The sequence below is a fragment of the Passer domesticus genome, chromosome 18 (genome assembly GCF_036417665.1).
Source record: "Passer domesticus isolate bPasDom1 chromosome 18, bPasDom1.hap1, whole genome shotgun sequence".
NCBI classification, from domain to species: domain Eukaryota; kingdom Metazoa; phylum Chordata; class Aves; order Passeriformes; family Passeridae; genus Passer; species Passer domesticus.
Window position 1 is genome coordinate 10,200,474 of NC_087491.1, and position 19,756 is coordinate 10,220,229.

The 19,756-nt window shown below is 48.3% G+C and overlaps 1 protein-coding gene across 1 annotated transcript in view; it reads left to right on the forward strand.

Annotated features, from left to right (window-relative positions):
• The window catches only part of COL5A1 (collagen type V alpha 1 chain), a 126,997-nt gene that overhangs the window by 74,136 nt on the left and 33,105 nt on the right, over positions 1–19,756 (forward strand). Inside the window, 18 exon segments of the mRNA XM_064394141.1 lie at positions 2,105–2,161; positions 2,880–2,933; positions 3,541–3,594; positions 4,933–4,986; positions 5,867–5,920; positions 6,419–6,472; positions 7,727–7,771; positions 10,697–10,750; positions 11,704–11,748; positions 12,439–12,492; positions 12,985–13,029; positions 13,546–13,599; positions 15,936–15,980; positions 16,988–17,041; positions 17,215–17,259; positions 17,915–17,968; positions 18,505–18,612; positions 19,049–19,102. Coding sequence (XP_064250211.1) covers positions 2,105–2,161; positions 2,880–2,933; positions 3,541–3,594; positions 4,933–4,986; positions 5,867–5,920; positions 6,419–6,472; positions 7,727–7,771; positions 10,697–10,750; positions 11,704–11,748; positions 12,439–12,492; positions 12,985–13,029; positions 13,546–13,599; positions 15,936–15,980; positions 16,988–17,041; positions 17,215–17,259; positions 17,915–17,968; positions 18,505–18,612; positions 19,049–19,102 — 984 coding nt within the window.

Here is a 19,756-nt window from a genome sequence, read left to right on the forward strand (position 1 = left end):
TCATGTATTTATTTGGGAATTCATGGTGACCATACCTGGAACATTTCTTTCCTCGGATGGCCTTATTGATTGATGTCCAGATCATCCCTGGCTCGCTGGTGAAACAAGACTGGCACATTCCCAGGACAGCTCCTGCTCCCTGCCTGCATGGACACCTCCGTGGGAAAGGCTTTGCATCCTCTCTTCAAAATAAAACTTCATTTTCAGCTCTGAAATTGTCCTCCCCTGGGTGCTCGTGGGAGCTTTCCTGAGTGCTGACATTAAAAAACAAAGATGCAGAAGGAGCTGGGGGAGCCCCACAGTTCCCAAACTGCTCTGTTTGCCCCAAAGGGACAAAATTCTGCTGCAAACACACCCTTGCCATGAAGGAGAACATTTTTAGGGTGGCAATTCCCAAAGGGACACAGCTTTGGGGCTGTTTTATTTGGGGACAGCTCCAGAGCCCACATCTGGCTGCAGCTGGAGCTGCTTTGTCACTCTGAGCTGTTTGCAGATTTTAACAGGGATTTTTTTTGGGCTAAAATAAGCAAAAAACTCAATTTATTTCATCTTTATATGGGGTAAAATCCATTGGGATCTCCCCCCATGGGCGGCACCTGCCCCTGGTGGGGGTTTTTTTGCCTTAGCTGGGAATTTTCTGTTTTCCATCCTTTTCCAAAGGAATTGAATTGGATTTTTTACAGATTCAGGCAGAGTCCTGATCCTCCCAGCCACTGCATTTTCCTGTCCATTAACCTTGTGGTGCCAATAATATCCTGGATTATGTTCCTGGTGCTACCTTGTCAGTCTTAATTTCCAGCCTGCCCAGTGTTTTTCCATCAGCATTTTATTTTCCTGGGAAATAGAGGGTTTGACCTGATAAACGTTTCATGAGAAGCATCTGCTTTCTCCAACTCTCTCTTTTTGTTCTTTCTTTTTGTTGTTCTGCCTGCTGAAAATTGTGATTTACCAAAAAAAAAAAAAAATCTCCCTCTCCTCCTTAAAATTCCTTTTTATTTAAATTTTTGAGTTTGGGAAAAAAAATTTAAAACCCAGATAAATCCTGGGTAACTTTTGCACTGTGGATAAAAAGTTGACTATTTCTAGAAAGGACAAAAATCAATTTTTTCGTGAACTTCAACATTTTGGCTGAAAACCATGATGCAGAAAGGGAAATAAATGTCATTTTTGTAAGGAACTACAGGACTGGAAAACAGGGTCCTGCAGCAAGCATAACCTTTTCCTTTTTTGGGTTTGTTTTTCTCGTTATCACTGCTGTTAATTGCATTATTAGGTTGATTTATCCCCTTAAAATTTGGCTTTCATTAGGCACTGAGTGTTGCTGCAGCCAGCAGTGGTTCACAGCATCTCCCTTTTAATGGGGTGTTGTAAAAAGATGCCACAGAACCCAGCATTTGTGCAATATTTCTGCCATTCCAAGCTCAGTCACTGGGTAGATTTTAATTACTGGAGTACACAGATAATTACAACTCTTTGGAAGTGTTGGATTGTCACGAGGGAACAAATTGTCTGAGGGATGTTTTAAAGCATGGCCCAGCTCCATTTCCCACCATGGAAATTATTGGGTTGATGCATGGTTAACACGACTCCTTAATTATGGAGCTAAAAGCCCCCTGTGTTCAGTTTGAATTGGAGTTCAGTTTGGAGGATGTTAACCAAAAAAAAAGGAAAAATTCCTCTAAAATTGAACCACCAGGACAATTAAGAAAAAAATTCTGTTCAGCTGAAGTGGGGTCATAAATATTTATGTCCTCTCAGCAGATTCATGGACGGTCCAGGGCCTTTCATAGAACCACAGAATGGTTTGGGCTGGCAGGGAGCTTCAAGCCCATCTCATTCCCAGCCCTTCCATGGGCAGGGTCACCTCCCCTGATCCCAGGTGGCCCCAAGTGTCCCAGCCTGGCCTTGGACACTTCCAGGGATCCAGGGGCAGCCACAGCAAATCTGGGCAAGGAGAAGTTCCTTGCCTGTTGTGGGGCAGCATCTGGAATTCCCTGGGGATGTGGACGTTGCTCCAGGGGTTTGTGGGTGTGGAGGGAACCGAGGCTGGGGGCTCAGTGGTGGCTTTGTCACAAGGTGAGCCCCGTTTGTCCTTCTGTTGCAGCTGGCACTGAGGGGACCAGCAGGACCCATGGGCCTGACGGGGCGGCCGGGCCCGATGGTGAGTGTGGGACTGGGGAGATGGAATTGGGGATGGAATTGGGGGATGGAACTGGGGAGATGGAATTGGGGATGTGGAATTGGGGGGTGGAATTGGGGGAATGGAATTGGGGGGATGGAATTGGGGAGGGATGGAATTGGGGAGGGATGGAACTGGGAAGGGGTGGAATCGGGGGATGGAATTGGGGAGTGATGGAATTGAGGAGTGATGGAATTGGGGGGATGGAACTGAGGGATGGAATTGGGGGGATGGAATTGGGGGGATGGAATTGGGGGGGATGGAATTGGGGATATGGAACTGGGGGATGAAATTGGGGAGTGATGGAATTGGGGGTATGGAATTGGGGAGGGATGGAATCAGGGGATGGAACTGGGGAGATGGAATTGGGGGGATTTAATTAGGGGGATGGAAATGGTGGGATGGAATTGGGGAGATAGAACTGGGGAGTGATGGAATTGTAGGGATGGAACTGGGGGATGGAGCTGGGGAGTGATGGAGATGGTGAAGATAGAACTGGGGGTGCTGGAACTAGTGTGGATGGAGCTGGGGATTGATGGAACTGGGGAGGATGGAGGTGGTGAGGATGGAACTGGGAGTGATGGAATTGGTGAGGATGGAGATGGTGAGGATGGAGCCACCCCAGCTGATTCAGCTCCCTGTGGGCTCTGGATCCATGAATGGCTTTTCCTTAATGTGGAATCTTCTTCTCTGTCCAAAGGGACCCCCGGGCAGTGGAGGACTGAAGGGAGAAGCTGGAGAAATGGGACCTCAGGTGAGTGTGGAACTGGGGGAGCTGGAGAAATGAGGGGTGGAGCAGCCAGTCCTGCCTGAGAGGCTGTTGGGAAGCAGGGATTCAGTCACCCCGTGCCAGCTGGGAGCAGGAAGTTGTGAGAACACGTGTTTGCCATGGAAATGTCCCTCCAAGAGTGTGAATGCAGGCTCTGGATGTGGTTTTAAGCCAGCAGTGTAAAACTCTGCAGCTCCCTTCCTGGAAAAACACCCATGGAGGAGTCCCGTACATAAAAGATAATCTGGAGTGTGGAGAATTCACTAATGCTCAGGATATTGTTCTTCCAAGCCTTAAATCCTGCACTGAGGGGAAGTTCCCATTTTCTGATGCCAAGGGAAGTGATTTATGGGATGCATCTCCGCCACGTGCTTGCAAAAGCTTCCCCATGGACAAACACCTACAATTCCTGGAGATGCCCAGCCCTGCCCCTTCCCTGTGTGTTTGGAACCACAGGCTCTGCTCCAGGGATTCATTTTGGAGCCCTGAAGGCCCTGAGAGCCCTAGCAGTGCCTGCAGTGGGCACTGAGCACCGGCTCTGCTCGTGCTCCCTTCAGGTGACATTCCTTCCTCTCTCCTTGATTCCTTGCAGGGTCCACGAGGCATCCAAGGCCCTCCCGGTCCTGCAGGGAAGCCAGGCCGCAGGGTGAGTGTCCTGGCAGCTGCGCTGAGCAGGCAGGAGCTGCAATTCCTGCTGGAAACTGCTCCTGCTGCCAAACAATTCCTCCGCACCGAGGGCGTTGCACAAGAGCCGGCTGGCAGCCAGGCTGGGCTGGGCCAGCCCTCTCGGCCACCCCAGGGGACACAAACCAGGGTGGGAGTGACAATCTGGGAGGGTAAAAATTGGGATGGGAGTTAAATCTGTCAGGGGACAAGGATGGGAGTTAAAATCTGAGAGGACATCAGGATAGGAGTTAAAATCTCGGAGGACAGAAGGATGGGAGTTGAAATTTGGGAGGACACAAATGAGGAGAAGAGTTAAAGTTTGGGAGGACAGAAACAAGGATGGGAGTTAAAGTTTGGGAGGACACAAAAATGGGCGTTAAAATTTGGGAGGACAGAAACAAGGACGAGAGTTAAAATTTGGGAGGACACAAATGAGAATGGGAGATGAAATCTGGGAGGACACAAATGAGGAGAAGACTTAAAGTTTGGGAGGATAGAAATGAGGATGGGAGTTAAAATCTGGGAGGACAGAAACAAGGACGAGAATTAAAATTTGGGAGGACAGAAACAAGGACGAGAGTTAAAATTTGAGAGGACACAAATGAGAATGGGAGATGAAATCTGGGAGGACACACATGAGGAGGAGAGTTAAAATTTGGGACGATGAAAATGAGGATGGAAGTTGAAATCTGGGAGGACAGAAACCAGGATGGGAGTTAAAATCTGAGCAGTGTGGGGGGAATTCAGAGCTGCACATCCCACTCTTTTATCCCAGGGTGTTTTGGCTCCCTGGTGTTGGGAGCTGCACAAATGCCTTGAACTGGCTTGGAGTCCCCACTCCTGGCAGTGTGTGAGGAGAATCCAGTCCCAAGAATGGATCAGGTGTAAATCCTGCTCTGTTTCCATCCCTAATTCTGATTTTTATTTCACACCCCCCTCTGGCTCGCCAGTTGCCAGAGGAAGGAACGAGCAAGTGTTGTGTGTGACCCACTTCTGCCTTCCTGGAAACAGAAACTCTCATTCCAACGTGCAGCCATCATCATTAGCATCTCTTAAAACGTGCTGGGAGATCATTTTTTCACATAAAACCAACGACCATGGCCCATGTAGTGAAGTGGCTTCGCTGCCATTCGTCTCCCACCTCTCATTAACCCCAGGATGTGGCTTCAAACACAGAGCAGGGATTTTTCCCTCACCAAGAGGAGCTGCCTGACTTAAATAAACCCTCTCTCTAGCTTAACTGAACCCTGTCTCAGCCCCAGTTGTCCCTGTGTTCTGTGTTACCCTCTGGATTTGACTTTGGTGTTCTCTGTTGCAGGGACGAGCTGGCAGTGACGGTGCCCGGGGCATGCCAGGCCAGACAGGACCAAAGGTAGTGCCAGGATTTTATGGATTTGGGGAATCTGCACCTTCTCTTCAGCAGGAATGAGCTGAGGGACCCCTGGAGAAGGAGCCCAGCTTGCTTGGAGGAGGTTGTGAGCTGGTCCAGAGGCTCCTGTGAAGTCATGGAAGTCAAGAGAGGGAAGTTAAACACACTCCTGGAAGGCAGAATAGCAATTTCCTTTAGAAATAGAATAGAATTTTCCTTTTCTTTCCCTGTTTTGGCTTTTTTTTTTTTTTTAACGCCACTTTTTAAAACTGCTGGATGAAATATGCTGCAGTTTTAGAACAAATACTTCAGAATCCCAATTACAAAAAACAAACACAAACGAGTGGCTGGAAAGCCTCTAAAGTAGAACCACCAAAAACCACCTCTTAACCAGGTGAGGAATTGGAGGTGTGGTGAAGAATTTGAATCCCTCCTATTATTTTTTTTTTATTGGAGACAAAATCCCTTCATTGTGCTGCAATCCGCCAGAATTACCAAGCAGGAAAGAAGCTGCTGTGCTGGAAATGGAATGCAGAGAGAGAGTTTGCCCAGGGAATGGTGCCTTGGAGTGTTTAAACTCTTTATTATGGAGATATTTAAGGCTGCAAGAGATGGGGGTTTGAGACAGAGACTGGAGAGCACAAATCATTTACCCAGCAAAGTGCTGTAATGAGCCTGTCCCCCCCAGGAGGGGCTGCCAGGCAAGGAGGGGATGGAAAACAGGTCTGGTGGAAAGTGAAGGCTGAATGTCTGAGGGAGAAAATGCATCCCTCCTTGCCACAGAAAGGAAATAAACAGGAAGGGTACTCAAATACAGCTGGAGATGTGTTCTGAGTGGTTTTTAACTGGTTTAAAATGGGTTTTAAACTGGTTTTGCTTTCAGGGTGACCGAGGCTTTGATGGCTTGGCTGGTTTGCCTGGTGAGAAGGGAAACAGAGTAAGTGTTCTTCCACTGAGATGAAACCCTGCGAGGAGGAGGAGGAGGCTGGGAGGGACTGGGATGAGGCACAGGAGACGATGAGTGTCCCTAAGAGCCTGTGGGATGTCACATCACCCTCACAGGAGCTGCAAAATCCCTCTGCAGGATCCTTCTGGGGCTGCTCTAAATCAGGATGGGGAGGAAAAAATTACCTTCATGCAATGCAGCCTGAAAAACCAAAGCAAGAGGCAAAACCTGCTGTTGGACGGGGTGGAAATTGCTTGAAATTACAATTTATAATTTAAAAATTGGGGGGAAAATGGTAGAAGGTTATTTTGGCAGATTGGGTGTCCCTCCCCTCCCTGGAGCAGAGAGAGAGGCAGCTCTGAGGGCACAGGGACCTCCAGCACAGGCAGAAAAATCAAATCCACACCTTGGTTCATCCCCATTCCTGGTGGTTTCCATTGCCAGAGAGTTTTCACCTTCTCTGAAGCATTTTCTGCCTTTTTTTTGCAGGGTGAGCCAGGCCCCCACGGCCCCCCAGGGGCTCCTGGAGAGGATGGGGAGAGGGTAAGTCTGCCTTGGATTGGGAATTCCTAAGGAACCCCTGGAAACAAGCAGCAGATGCAGCATCAGGCAGGAGCTCCCAGGCCTTGAGCCTTGCCTGGGAGGGATCAGGGCAGGGAGATGGAAGTTGAAGTGGAAAGAAGAATTTGGTTTTAAAGATCTGGTCAGGAAACTCAGGTTTTGTTGAAAGGAAAAAGAAAATAGCACAGAGAGTAAATTATTGCTCACAGTGAGCAAATGATGGCTTCTGATTCTCTGAAACCCAGAGGATTGCAGCTTGATTTGGGGAGCAGAAATTCCAGACAGAGGCAGGAATCAAAGATTGAATTGTTCACTCCTCCTTCAGCCAACAGCAGAGGGTGTCTAGCAAAGCCCAGACTAAGTAATCCCAGCTCTGGTTTAAGGGGAGAGCTTAAAACTGCTGAAGCCACAGGTGTGTGGCTCAAGCTGAGGAGCCAGCGTGGATTTCCCAGCTCTCATCCCCTTCCACGGCATTTTCTTCCCACTTTGGGCTCCTTGTGTCCCTGTAAAACTGAAATAATCACACAGATCACCCTCACCACAGCCTGGGAGGGTTGGTTAATTAATGGTGGCTGTAAAGGGCTCTGAGGCTGAGCAGAGCAAAGCTGGAGGGGCAAGGAGCAGAGTCAGAATCCCAAAGGGAAAAGGAAACAATTGCAGGAGGGCAGGATGGGTGATCAGCACTGGAGGAAGGATTCCAAGGGATCCTGAGGAGGAGCCTCAGGTTTGGGGTGAAAATCCACTCAGGGGAAGCACTGTTTGATAATTTTGGGAAGCACCATTTGATAATTTTGGGGTTTTATCCCAGCAGGATGTGGAGAGGAGGGATGGAGAATCAGCCTTTTGCTGCTTCTGGTTTATCTGAGGAGCTCTGATTTGGCTAAACCCCATTCCCACCCTGCCTTGCCACTCAGTTTGGTGTTAAATCTTGTGGTTTTTGTCTTACCTGCCCTGAGCTGTGACTACAGCCCCTCTTCTGGTGGCAAAATCCATCTTTCTAAACATAGCAGGAATTCTGTAGGATTCTCAGGCCTTTCTAGTCCCTGGTAAACTCAATTTTAGTCCTCAAGCTTCCAAGGTCTTCCTTAGGCACAGAAACCCTGCCAGTCCTCCAGAGAATCTGCTTTTCTGTGTGAATATTATTAAAAAAGGACAAAACCCCTGTGGGGTGGCTGAATTAAATGTGGATTTTTTCTGTCTCTTGCTGCTTCTCTCCGTGCCTCTGCTGCTGCCCAGGGAGATGATGGAGAAGTTGGACCCAGAGGTCTCCCTGGAGAACCTGTGAGTATCCCCTTCCCCCTTCCCATGGATTTGGGGTGGAAAAGGCGTTTTTAGGGCTCTCATGGGGCAGCTCTGCCCTGAGACCCTGCAGGGATTGAACTCAGCTTGAAGCTCCACGTGAGCAATTTGAGAGTGGGCTGTGCTGGAACAACTCTGCTTTGCTTATTTTCATTCATAATTTTCACTTATTTTCACTCTCACAATGGTGGGAGTTCTTTTGTTTGTTTGTTTGATTGGGTTTGTTTTTAATGAAGAAAAAATCTCATTGATTGCTCTGAAAAAATCATAACTAAATGTAATATGTAGATTAATGTCATATTTTTCCTGCCTGCATCCTTTTCTCTGCTTTGGGCTTGAGGTAATCGGGTTGGGGTAGAAATTAGGTGTGGAAAATAAATATAAAATACATTTTTTGTGAGTATTCGTAGCAAATTCCACTGAGAACAGGGTTTTATCTCAGAGCAGTGGCATCTTCACCACAGAGCTCCCACACTTTGTCCTGAGCAGTGTCAGTGACTCCTGATAAACTCGGGATGAAATCCTGGCAGGATTGAGCCAGGGAGACTTTTCTGCCTTCAGTGGGGTCAATGTCCTCTCCCAGCACACAGAACTTCCTCAGTCTGCATTTTGTCAGTGTTTGCCCCCCACGTGCTGCAGAGCAGCTGCAGGAGGAGCTGCAGTTCCTGCAGGCAGAATGTTGAAGGAGATCTCACTGGGCTTGGACAAACTCTTTGGACCGAGCCAAAGAAATGCTTTCAAGGAGAATCTCACTAAAAAACCAAACAGGCTGTCCATGAAACACTCTGAAAAGGCATTTTTTCCCCCCTAACACTGAGTATTTCTCACTTTATTGCACTGCAAGCTGCTGGTGCTGGCTGTAGATTTCTGTGTGCTGCACTTGCTGGCTGCTGATTCCATCCTGAATGCATTTCCTTTGTTATGAAAAGAACATTCTCTATCATTTCTTTCAAAATCCCTGATTTTGTTGTGCTGAGGCCCAGCGTGGTGGCCTGAGATTAATTGATGGGAATTGCTGGGCACAGTTCATGGGAGAGAGGGAAGGGTTGGCATTTACAGACTCGCTGGAACTAAATTATAGACAAGATGTCTGATTAACTTCTAGGGAAGATTAATCAACTCAGCTATCTCCTTAGCACATGTCCAAGCAATAACTTATGGCTTATTAACTTCTTAAAAACCATTTATGTGCTCAGGTAACACAGCAACAAAAGAGGAGCTTCAATGAGGGCAAACACATGCAGGGAAATTTATTTTTATTTCAGCAGCACGAGTGAAAATCTCTGGGCTGGCCAGGATAAAGGATTCAGTTGTGTTAGAGGGAATTTTGCTGTAATTACACACCCCCTGAAGCTGGGGGTTTGTCCTCTCTGCCCTCAGCCAAAAGAAGATCATCCCAAATGTGGCTGAAATCAGTGGTGGGACTTCAAAATGGGTTTCCCTTCACCCTGCTCCATCTCCTTCCAGTTGCCCTCAGCTGTGGGGTTTCTGCTCTGGATTCATGCAGGGCTTTAGCCCAGGAGGTCTCCAGTTGCTGGGATGGAGCCTTGGACTCATCCAGTTTTTGCTGGAAACTGCAATTTTTTTTGCAGGATCTGAATCCCCACCACCTCCAAGAGAAGACATTTCATTAATGTCTCCTATTCCACCCTGCAACATTTCATTTTAATTCCTCAGCCCTCTCTGCATCATAAAAAGGAGGCTGTGGAATATTTGGGCAGGCAGATAAAGCTGCCCATCAATCAAGAACGATTTTCTTCCCTCCGTGGCAGCTCCATCCATACAAATCCCAGAGTTCCCCTCATTGCAGGACAGGGCTGTGGTGAAAAGTGAGCTCTCAGTGAGTGCTCCCAATCCTTTCCTTCCACTCCAAATCCCCTGAAGGCTCCAGGAGGGGCTGGGCTGGGATTTCCAACAATTCCCTTTGCAGGAATTCCAGTTCTCCTGCCATTATTCCATGTGAAGCTCCAATGCCACCAATTTCAGCAATGCCAGGTTAGATCTGGTGAGGGAGGCAGGGATGGAAGGAAAACACCAGGGCAGCAGAAATCCTGACCTGTTCATGCTGGACAACCCAAATCCTTTAAAAATGTGCATTTATGGAAACCTCTGCCTTGCTGAGCTGTGTGGGTTGTCCATGATAAAATCTCAATCTGCAGGGATTTTTGGGATGATCCATTGGTGGTGTCAGGCCATCCTTCATGAACTCCCAGCTGGAATGGCTTGGCTGCAGAAAGTGTGGGTAATCCAGGAGCAGGCCTAAATTAATCTTTTTTTAAAGTTGGTTCAAAGGGAATTTGTTCCAACCCAAGGAATAAATGCCTGTATACTACTACTACTACTATTATTATTATTATTATTATTATTATTATTATAACAATATATTATTATAATGTTTGAAGAATAATAAAAATAATATTTTATTATTATTTTAATAACAATATATTATTATAATGTTTTAATAATAAGAAGAATAATATTCTATATTATTATTTTAATAACAATATATTATTATATAGTTTTAATAATAATAAAAATAATATTCTTATTATTGTTTTAATAACAATATATTATTATAATGTTTTAATAATAATAAAGATAATATTTTATTATTTTAATAACAATATATTATTATATAGTTTTAATAATAAGATTATTATTTTTAAATTTATTATTATTGTTGTTGTTATTATTATTATTATTATTATTATTATTATTATTATTATTATTATTATTATTATTATTATTATTATTTACTGAAGGGTCTGTGCCCACAGGATTTCTCTCCCAGTTTGTAACTCAGGGAAGCTGCAGCACCTGCAAAGTCCTTCCAACCCCTCCTGTGTCCATGTCCAGCATGGTGCTCCTCCTCAGCTGGCAATCCTAACCCTGTTTTTCCCCCCACAGGGACCCCGAGGACTGCTGGGCCCCAAGGGACCCCCAGGCCCCCCGGGGCCACCGGTGAGTCCCTGCTGCCCTCCCCAGAGCCTGCAGACAAAAGCCCAGCCCCAGCCCTTGCAGCAGATCCCCGGTGCATCCTTGGCCACATTTGGGCAGAGAGCGGCCGTGGTGTCCCCAGAGGAGCTGGGCCCCGGCTCTGCCTGTCCCCATTCCCAGGGCTGTCACGTCCCTGCGGGGCAGCAGCAGATTTGCCCCACCTGAGTAAATATGAATTCTTGCTCGGGCTGGAAGGGAGGAATGAGAGTTATTAACACAGGGCCTTTGCTATTAAATCCTGCCTCAAGCAGTTCCTTGGTATCCCAGGCCAGAGCATGTGGGATTTATTCAGGAGATCTCGTCCCTGGGAGTGCTGATGCCCTAAATCCCAGACCTTAAAAAGCCAACCCAAGGGGTCAGTGTTCAACGGGGAACATTTTGTGGCCTTTCAGCCCTCCTGGGACGTGAAGACAGCTTTGCTGTGAGCTGGGTGCTGCTGGGGTTTAATCAGAATTCAGGATTTGCTCCCAAACTGTCTCATCTCCCTCGGATGGGATGTTACACCCACAGGATAAAAGATTATCCTGGAGAAAAGGAGGCTCAGGGAAATCTCATTCCCTACAACTCCCTGGCAGGAGGTTGTGGGGAGGGGGATCAGCCTCTTTTCCCAAGAAACCAGAAACAGGGTGAGAGGAAAAGTTGTGCCAGGGGAGATTTAGGGTGGGTATTAGGACAAATTTCTTCCTGGAAGGAGTTGTCAGGCAATGCCCAGGGAATGGTGGGGTCCCCATGCCTGGAAGTGTTCAAAGCCCACATCGATGGGGGGAAATTATTCCCTATTAGGAAATTATTCCCTTTCCACATGGTCCAAAGGACTTTCTGATTTTTTAAATTATTTTTATGGTAATTTCCCTGTTTTTGTGGTGTGAAATAATGTGATATTTTCTTACTGCTGTGTTTTTTAAATCCTTTCAAAGGGTGTGGCTGGCATGGATGGACCAACAGGTCCCAAAGGGAATGTGGTAAGTCCTCCCTGCAAATTTTTGCAGGCAGTTCAGATTTCTATAGGGCAAAATGCAAAATTCTGTTAGATTGCATTTGCTAATTGCTTTTTAGCCTGGTCTAGATCCCTATCAAAGCCCGTGAAAAACACCAGGAACATCTTCCTGCAGCAAATGGAATGTTAATTTATTGTAATTTCTGATGGAATTACACATTATTTCTCCATGAAAGATGAAACATTTTCCTCGAGATGCTCGCTGAGCTAATGAATATCAAAATAGAGACATTTAACTGAGAGGGGGAAAAAACTGGGGTGGGATGGGATGGGAGGGGAGGGGATGGGATGGGATGGGATGGGATGGGATGGGATGGGATGGGATGGGATGGGATGGGATGGGATGGGATGGGAAGGGATGCATTCCCTGGAGAATAAAGGCAGACCAGGTGGTGTTAGAGCCTTGCTCAGCTCCTTTGGGCTGGAAATGAGGAATCAGTGAGCCTTGCAGTCACTTCCCCCTTCCTTTTCCCAGTGGGAAAAGCTGTTTCCAGCAGCTCTTGGAAGGTCAGAGAGGGCTCAGGGAGCTGTGGGAGGGTGTGGATCCAGCTCACGTGGATCCAGCAGTGGGAATACAGGGACACAGCTGGGGAGATCCAGGAATTGTGCTTCCAGCTCCATCTCACCTTTCCCACCTGCCCTTGTCTCCTCACAGGGCCCTCAGGGCGAGCCAGGGCCCCCAGGACAGCAGGGGAACCCAGGGGCTCAGGTAAGGACAAATCTCCTTCTCCACAGCTGGGAAAAACGGGGAGGAGAATTCAGCACCAGAAAGGGGAGCAGCATTTGGCTCGAGGAAACATTTCCAGTCCAAAATCTTCCTGCAAACACTCCCCAGCTCTCACCTGGCTGTGGCACAGCCAGAGCAGCTCCAGCTGGCCAAACCCCATCCTGTGGCACCTTTAACACCCCACTGTGCAGTTCCTGCAGGGCCAGGGGGACAGTTCAGCTCTCCAGGCTTTTCCCATGGCTCTCAGGGAATCCTGCTCCTCAGAGCATCCCTCCAGGCCTGAGCCTGGCTGCCCACAGCCCCTGCAGCTCTCCAGACGTTTTATTGCCCCTCAAAAGACATTTTGGGAATGAATGGAGCTGGGGAAATCCCCAGCCCTCACAGGCACTAAAATAATGCACAGCCAAGATGCATTGGAAGGAATAACTTGCTCCTTAACGACCTAAATTTTAAATATTTTTTGGCTTTTCACAGGGTCTTCCAGGTCCACAAGGCGCCATCGGTCCCCCAGGAGAGAAAGTGAGTTGAAATTCAGCTCTGGATTCTCCTCCCTCAGCCATGGATTTGCATTTTGCTCCTTCAGCTGCTCCTTTGCCCCATGTGCAACATCTGTTTGCAGCCGTGGCCATGAAAGTCTAATGCCTCATTCCAGACAGAGGAGAGATCAAGCCAGCTCAGTTTACCTCTAATTCATCATATTTGCATTCATTTCCCCTCTGAGGAGAAACATTTTGAAGGCAGCCTATGGTAAAACACGAGGAGAGGATTGAAAATTGTCTTTTTCTGTGGGTTTTGGGAGTCTGAGTGGGATGATAATGGGGAGAGCCCATGGATCTCTGATTGTCTCATTGCTGCATTCTGCCTGTGTGAGATGTCCCAGGATGCTGCAACACAGAAATAAACAGATTTCCCTCCAACCTGTGGCAGCTTTTCCACCCCTGCAGCCTCTCAGAGCTGGGAAAAGCAGGAAATGTGGTGGGAATGCCCATCCTCTGATGCTCTGCAGGCTCTGATTGATTTTCTGTTTGGTTTTAGGGCCCGCTGGGCAAACCTGGTCTCCCTGGCATGCCTGGTGCTGATGGGCCCCCGGTAAGTGCTGCTCTCCTCTCCCTGCTGGGGCTTCTCCCACCCTGGAATGGCCCCTGGGCTTGGGAAGGGGAGCCCAGGCTGTGATCTGAGCCCCTCACAGCTCAAAGAGGGGGAAATGGGAAGGGTAAAAGCAGGAAAGGCTTTTTGGTTGGGGTAAAGGCGGTTTAAAATGGAAATAAAGAGAGTTTAGGATGGAAATGGGGTGTAATATGGAAGAAAAGACAGTTTAATATGGAAGAAAAGACAGTTAAATGTGGAAAAAATAAAGTTCAATATGGAAAAATATCCTGCAAGGTCAGCTCACCCTCCTTGGGGGCTGGGGTGAGTTTGGGAAGCCCCCTCACAGCTCTGCTCACCCAGGGTACTTCTCACCATCCCTTCAGGACTGTGTTTCCCCTCTTCCTGCTCCTCCCCTGTGCTCTGTGGGTGTTTATTCCCATCCCAGCCCTGCCTGCCCTGCCCTGGGTCTCACAGAGGTGACAAGAGCAGGTGGAAATTCCCTGTCAATGTTTAATTCTCACAGTCTCCAATCCCACTTTAAACATAATTTGCTCCTCTCTGTCGAAATCAGCCTTAAAAAAATCACCAGGCTTTCAACCCCATCTCATTGTTACCCATCTCAGAGAGACATTCATTTGAGAATGAAAAAAAAAAAAACCACAAAATTGGTTCATTCTGCAAATGCAGAGCACAGCCCGAGGAGAAAAAAAAAATTTAAAAAAAAAAAGAAAAATTGCATTTCCCACCCTGGGATTGTCATTCCTACAGAGGGCACTTGGAACATCCGTACAATTGTTAGCTGAGTCAACAGAGCAGCTCCAGCAAAGCCCAGAACATCTCTAAATCTGTAGGTTTTGATGTGAAATTCCTGCAGCAGCCTCCGGGGAGCTTCTGCTGGAGAAATTCTATTTTTAAGCAGCCTGGAGGCTGCGGAGGAGCTGCAGAGTGGCTGTGCAGGGGCAGGGACCTTTCCCACAGGTGGGCAGCGTTGCAGGGCTTGGGTGGCTCTTTCCAAGGACAAAAAGGGTTCTGTTTATAGAAATCTGTCTTGGAAAATCCCTGAAAATCCCCAAGGGCCTCACTGTGAGGGCTGCCCATCAATTTGTGATCTCAGGAGCAGCCAGGGAGGTGGGCACAGTGAAAATGGGGATGGTTTAGTGCAGGCTGGACCAAAGCTTTGGAAATCCTGCTGCAGGCTCACCCTGGAGCTGAAGGCAGGAGGGGTTTTAGGGATCTTTTGTGCCCTGGTGCTGTTGGTGCCAATAAAATCTCAGGACAAGCTGAGATTTGAATTTTCTCCCCCATTTTGCTGATGGAGGAGTGACAGCTGTCATTTTGTTCCTTTATTAAACTCAGGGAGTCTGGCTTGCGTGATATTCCCTTCTGAAACTGATGATGGAAAATGCTCATCATTTTCTTTGCTATATGGGTAGAAATTTGTGATTTCAAGGAGGGAGTTCACTGAAGACACCAGAGAGTGCAGAATGGCTTTAGAGCAGCTGGATGTGCTCCCATCATCCTTAACCAACCAAGGTGTGCAGTGAGTGCCCTTCTAGGGGTCACTGATATGGCAGATATTGCCAAACCAAAAGTTGTTTTCCATCCCAGCTCCATTTTTGGATCCAGCTGTGGGGAAACCACTCAAAACCACTTTTCTGGACTCCTCATTTCTCCCTGACCCTCCCAGCTCTACCTGGGGCAATTCACACTTGGATTTTTCCTGCCTGCAGGAAAAGGGCTCTAAAGGCTGGTGATGAGAACGTGTTGGGAACTCTGGGATGCTGAATTATTCAGCATCGAATCCCAGGAGGAATGAATGCTGGCCAGCCTCCAGGCAGCCTCTGTCTAGCAGGGATGCAGGTTAGCTGAGCACTTGGCATGGAATCTGCTGCTGGACTCCAGGAATCAGGAACTTAATGAGGGGCTCTGACCAGTCTGGGCATCTTGTGACCTTCACAAGTTTCCTGCCATCAGGATTTTATCTGTTTTCCTACCTGCAAAATCCCCGGGCTGCTTTCCTGCTGAACTCCCCCAGGTGTTCTGCTGCACAGAGAATATTCCAGAATGCTTCGTGCTGCTCTGCTGGGAGGTGCTGAAGGGGAAAATTAGAAATAACCAGGTGGAAAAGCAACAAGGATCCAAATGCTGCTGTTTTCCCTTTGGGAAAAGCAAGGTGGCTTCAGGGAGGCCACTTGTGTCAATAGGAGCTTCGTGGGGAGCAGCTGCTCTCTGCCAAATAAATCACAACTACCAAAGCATTAAATGTGCTCTAAACCCCCAAATTAAATGTGTTCTAAACCCCAAAATCTTCTTTTCTTTGTCTCTTTTATCCATAGGGTCACCCTGGCAAGGAAGGTCCTCCTGGAGAGAAGGGGAGTCAGGTAGGTGTCCACAAAACCCTCAGCTCTACCAGGAGGGAGGTCAGGGCAGCTGGGTGGAGATGGATCTCCACAGGGATGGCCAGCGGGGCAGGGGAGGTGCTGAGGAGCAAACCCAGCTGAAATCTGAAAGCTGAGCCCAGATTCTGTCTCTGGGTGTCTCTTGTGAGCTCCTCCCAGCTCTCCTGGCCAGCAGTGCTCCACAGAGCAGCCCACACCAAGAACTGGGCCTGGGAGGGGAAGCTTCTCCTGACAGACACAAATAAATATCCTTTGTGGCACAGGCAATGTAAAAAATAGATTTTTTTTTCCCCTCTTCCACCTCCAAGTTCCTCTTTAACAATATATTTGAGATTATTGCCAGAGGCCAAAGCCCTTGAATTATGCACTGGTCCATCTGTCCAGGAGATTTGCCAGCTGCATTCCTGCTGCAGCCCAGGCTCCCAGACAGCACTGCCCTTGTCAAAAGTCTCTGCTCAGAGCTCAGCCCAGCTGGGTGAGCATCCAGGAGTGCTGCTGGACACGACCACAGCTGGGTTTGTCCCTCTGCTGTCACAAGAGGCTGAAAATTCCAATTTTCTGGAGAAATCAAAAGGGTTTGGGGGTGGTGCCTCCTCTCTGTGGTCATCCCCAGGGTGCTTTGGGAGCAGGGTGGAACAGAACATGTTCCTGTTCCCTGGTATTCCTCAACCCAAACCACAAATCATACCTTGTGTGTAAATCCCCTTTCTAACAAGTTGTTTCCGTCCTGACCCTCCTCATCCTCCCTTTCCTGTTGGATGGGACTTTGCCATCAGCTCAGCCCACCACACCTGCTGCAGGTGATGCTCCTGCAGCTCCCTGAGCTATTTTTGGGTTATTTTGGGCTATTTGGGGTTGTTTTCAGGTGGCTCCTGCCATTTCCATCCCATGTGGGAAACAGGGAATTTGTTTTCCACACCTTCTCCTCATCACTGCACCTCTGGGGTGGTTTTTGATGTGTTTTTCTTGTTTGCATTTCGTCCCCTCAGGGTCCCCCAGGTCCTCAGGGCCCCATTGGATATCCAGGACCACGAGGAGTCAAGGTAAGGAGAGGAGCAGTGTCCCTGTCACTGGAATTCTCCAGCCTGGGCTGGAGTGTGCAGAGATACAATTAAACGTCAAAGAAAGCAGAAATCACCACAATTAATGGCGATTTTTAATTTCTTCACTCTAAACTTTACCCCCACCCTGGTAACATCTTGGTTTCTCTCTCAAGGGAGCAGATGGAGTTCGTGGCTTGAAAGGCACCAAGGGGGAAAAGGTGAGTTCAGGTTGGGTTGTGTTTCTGCAATTTCTGAGCATTTTCGTTGGTGGATCCCACAGGATATTCCCTGGGAGGTTTTTTTCTCCTGCACAAGGGATTTTTCTTGGGGGAAAAAAGGGGACTGAGCACCTTTCCTTCATCCCTGCCCCTCCCCAGCAATTCAGCAGCAATCTGAGCTTGGGATCTCCCAAACTTTAAAACTTTCTGGGAAGTGTCTTCAGTGCCTCTCAGGGATGAGCTGTAGGATGAGATGCATTATTGATTACTCTGCAATTAAACCTTCTTGGCTGAAGGAAATATTGCAGTGTCCCGGAGGCTGCCTGGGAGCAGGTGTAAAACCTATTTCACGGGAATAAAACCAGTTCTACTTCAGAAATAATTGGTTCCCAGTGCTGCCAAGGTCCTGTTGCTCACACCGGGCCTGTTTGTGGTGCTGGCCTGCAGCCAGGATGGGATGCAGGGCACATTTGGGGACACTGTAGGGGTTCTTTGGGGATTTGGGTGGGTTTCCATCCTGCTTGTGCACTCCAAGGACTTGGAGAAGGCAATGGACCTCAGCTTGTTCTCCCTGAACAAATGAGGCTTAAGAAACTTTAATTATTTTTTTTCCTATCTCTACACCTCGGGTGATTTTTCCCCTCTCCATTTTTAGGGTGAAGATGGTTTCCCTGGCTTCAAAGGTGACATGGGCATCAAAGGAGACCGGGTGAGAGTCTGGGACCTGTGGGATCAGTCCAGCAGCTCCTGGTGAGCCAGGGGAATCCTGTTCCCAGCATGGAACCATCTCCTGCTCCCTGTGTGACAATGACACTGCTGTCCCCTGTGCTGCAGCTGGGGGGACATGTCAACATGTCAATCCATGTCAACAGCTCAGATTTCCCAATAATTCCCATAATTATCCTGCAGTTGTCCAGCTCAGCCCTCAATCAAACACTTCCCAGGGCTTGCTTTGCACATCCAGGTGAAGGTGAAAGGGAGGAAGGTGAAGGGGCTGCAATCAGAGCTGATGAAGGCTGGTTTTGTGGAGATGTTCCCAGTGTGGATGGGATCACTTTGGGGGATAACACCTGGATTTTGTGGGATAAAACCCCAGGGCTTTGGTCACACTTCACAATTTCATCTCCCTGAGCCTCCTGGTGAAGCCCAGCTTTCTCCCAGAGCAGCTCCATGGAATATCTGCTGCCAGCAAACACAGGATCTGGGGCCTGCCTGTCTAATTAACCCTTCTCTTGTAATTAACAGGGGGAAATCGGCCCCCCTGGCCCCCGGGGTGAGGATGGGCCTGAAGGCCCCAAAGGTCGCTCTGGCCCCAATGGAGATCCAGGTCCTCTTGGCCCTGCTGGAGAGAAGGTGAGCCCAGGATGGGAATTCAGTGTTTTACACCAAACCCCACTATTTTGGGGTGTCTCAGGGGTGTGGGCAGTTTTAGGGCAGAGGGAGGAAGAGGAATTTTGTGTGAAGGGAGGCCCAAGGGAGGTGGTTTAGGGCAGCCACATGGAGGCTTTGGTCTTTTTGGGGTTGTTTGGGTACAGAAAAAAAGATCAGAGGGGGATAAGTGGAAAGTTTAATTTAAATAAATTTCAATAAAACCCCAGTCTACTTTCAATAAAACCACAACCATTCCTAACTGGTTCCCAGCACAGTTACAGTGCTCACTCTGCATCTCCCCACTGGGATTCCCTCAGTGCCCCAAAGTTTTATTCCACCCAGGTGCCATCTGCCCTGCCCCTCCCTGCCCTTGGCATCCCCCTCTTCCTGCTCTAACTCACTTTTCCTTCATTTCCAGGGAAAACTCGGCGTGCCAGGACTGCCAGGGTACCCGGGCAGGCAGGGCCCCAAGGTAACGGGGATGGGATGGGATGGGATGGGATGGGATGGGATGGGATGGGATGGGATGGGATGGGATGGGATGGGATGGAGAGGTCTGGGATGAGATGAGATGGGATGAGGAGGTTTGGCATGAAATGAGGAGGTTTGGATGGAAATGGGATGAGAAGGTTTGGATGGGACGTGATGGGGAGGTTTGGGATGGGATGAAGAGGTCTGGGATGGGACGAGGAGCCCAGGAACACAGCCCAGCTCAGCCCCCATGTGTGGGGTGAGGTCCCTCCTTCCCACTCACGCAGGACAAAAATAGGGAAGCACACGGTGGAATTCAGGGGTTGTGCATGGCTTGGGTCCCAAAGCGGTGGGAAGAGCTGGAGAAGGGCTGGGATGGCTCCTGGGAGCTTTCCTGCTGCTGAAAGGGATTGCAGTCCTTCTCCTTGGATTAGGGTTTTTATCTTCCAAGATAGCATTATCTAATTAATTAAGGAGAATAGTTAATGACTCAGGGTCTCCCTGAAATTAAAATAAAGCTGCTATTTGCATATTTGCAAACATCCTTTGTAGCTTCTCTCCACGCCCACCTCTGTTCAGGCCATTTTCAAGGCATTTTTTTAAATTAAAACTCTGAATTCCACTCCATAGACTTAGGCTCCAGCCCAGTTTTCAC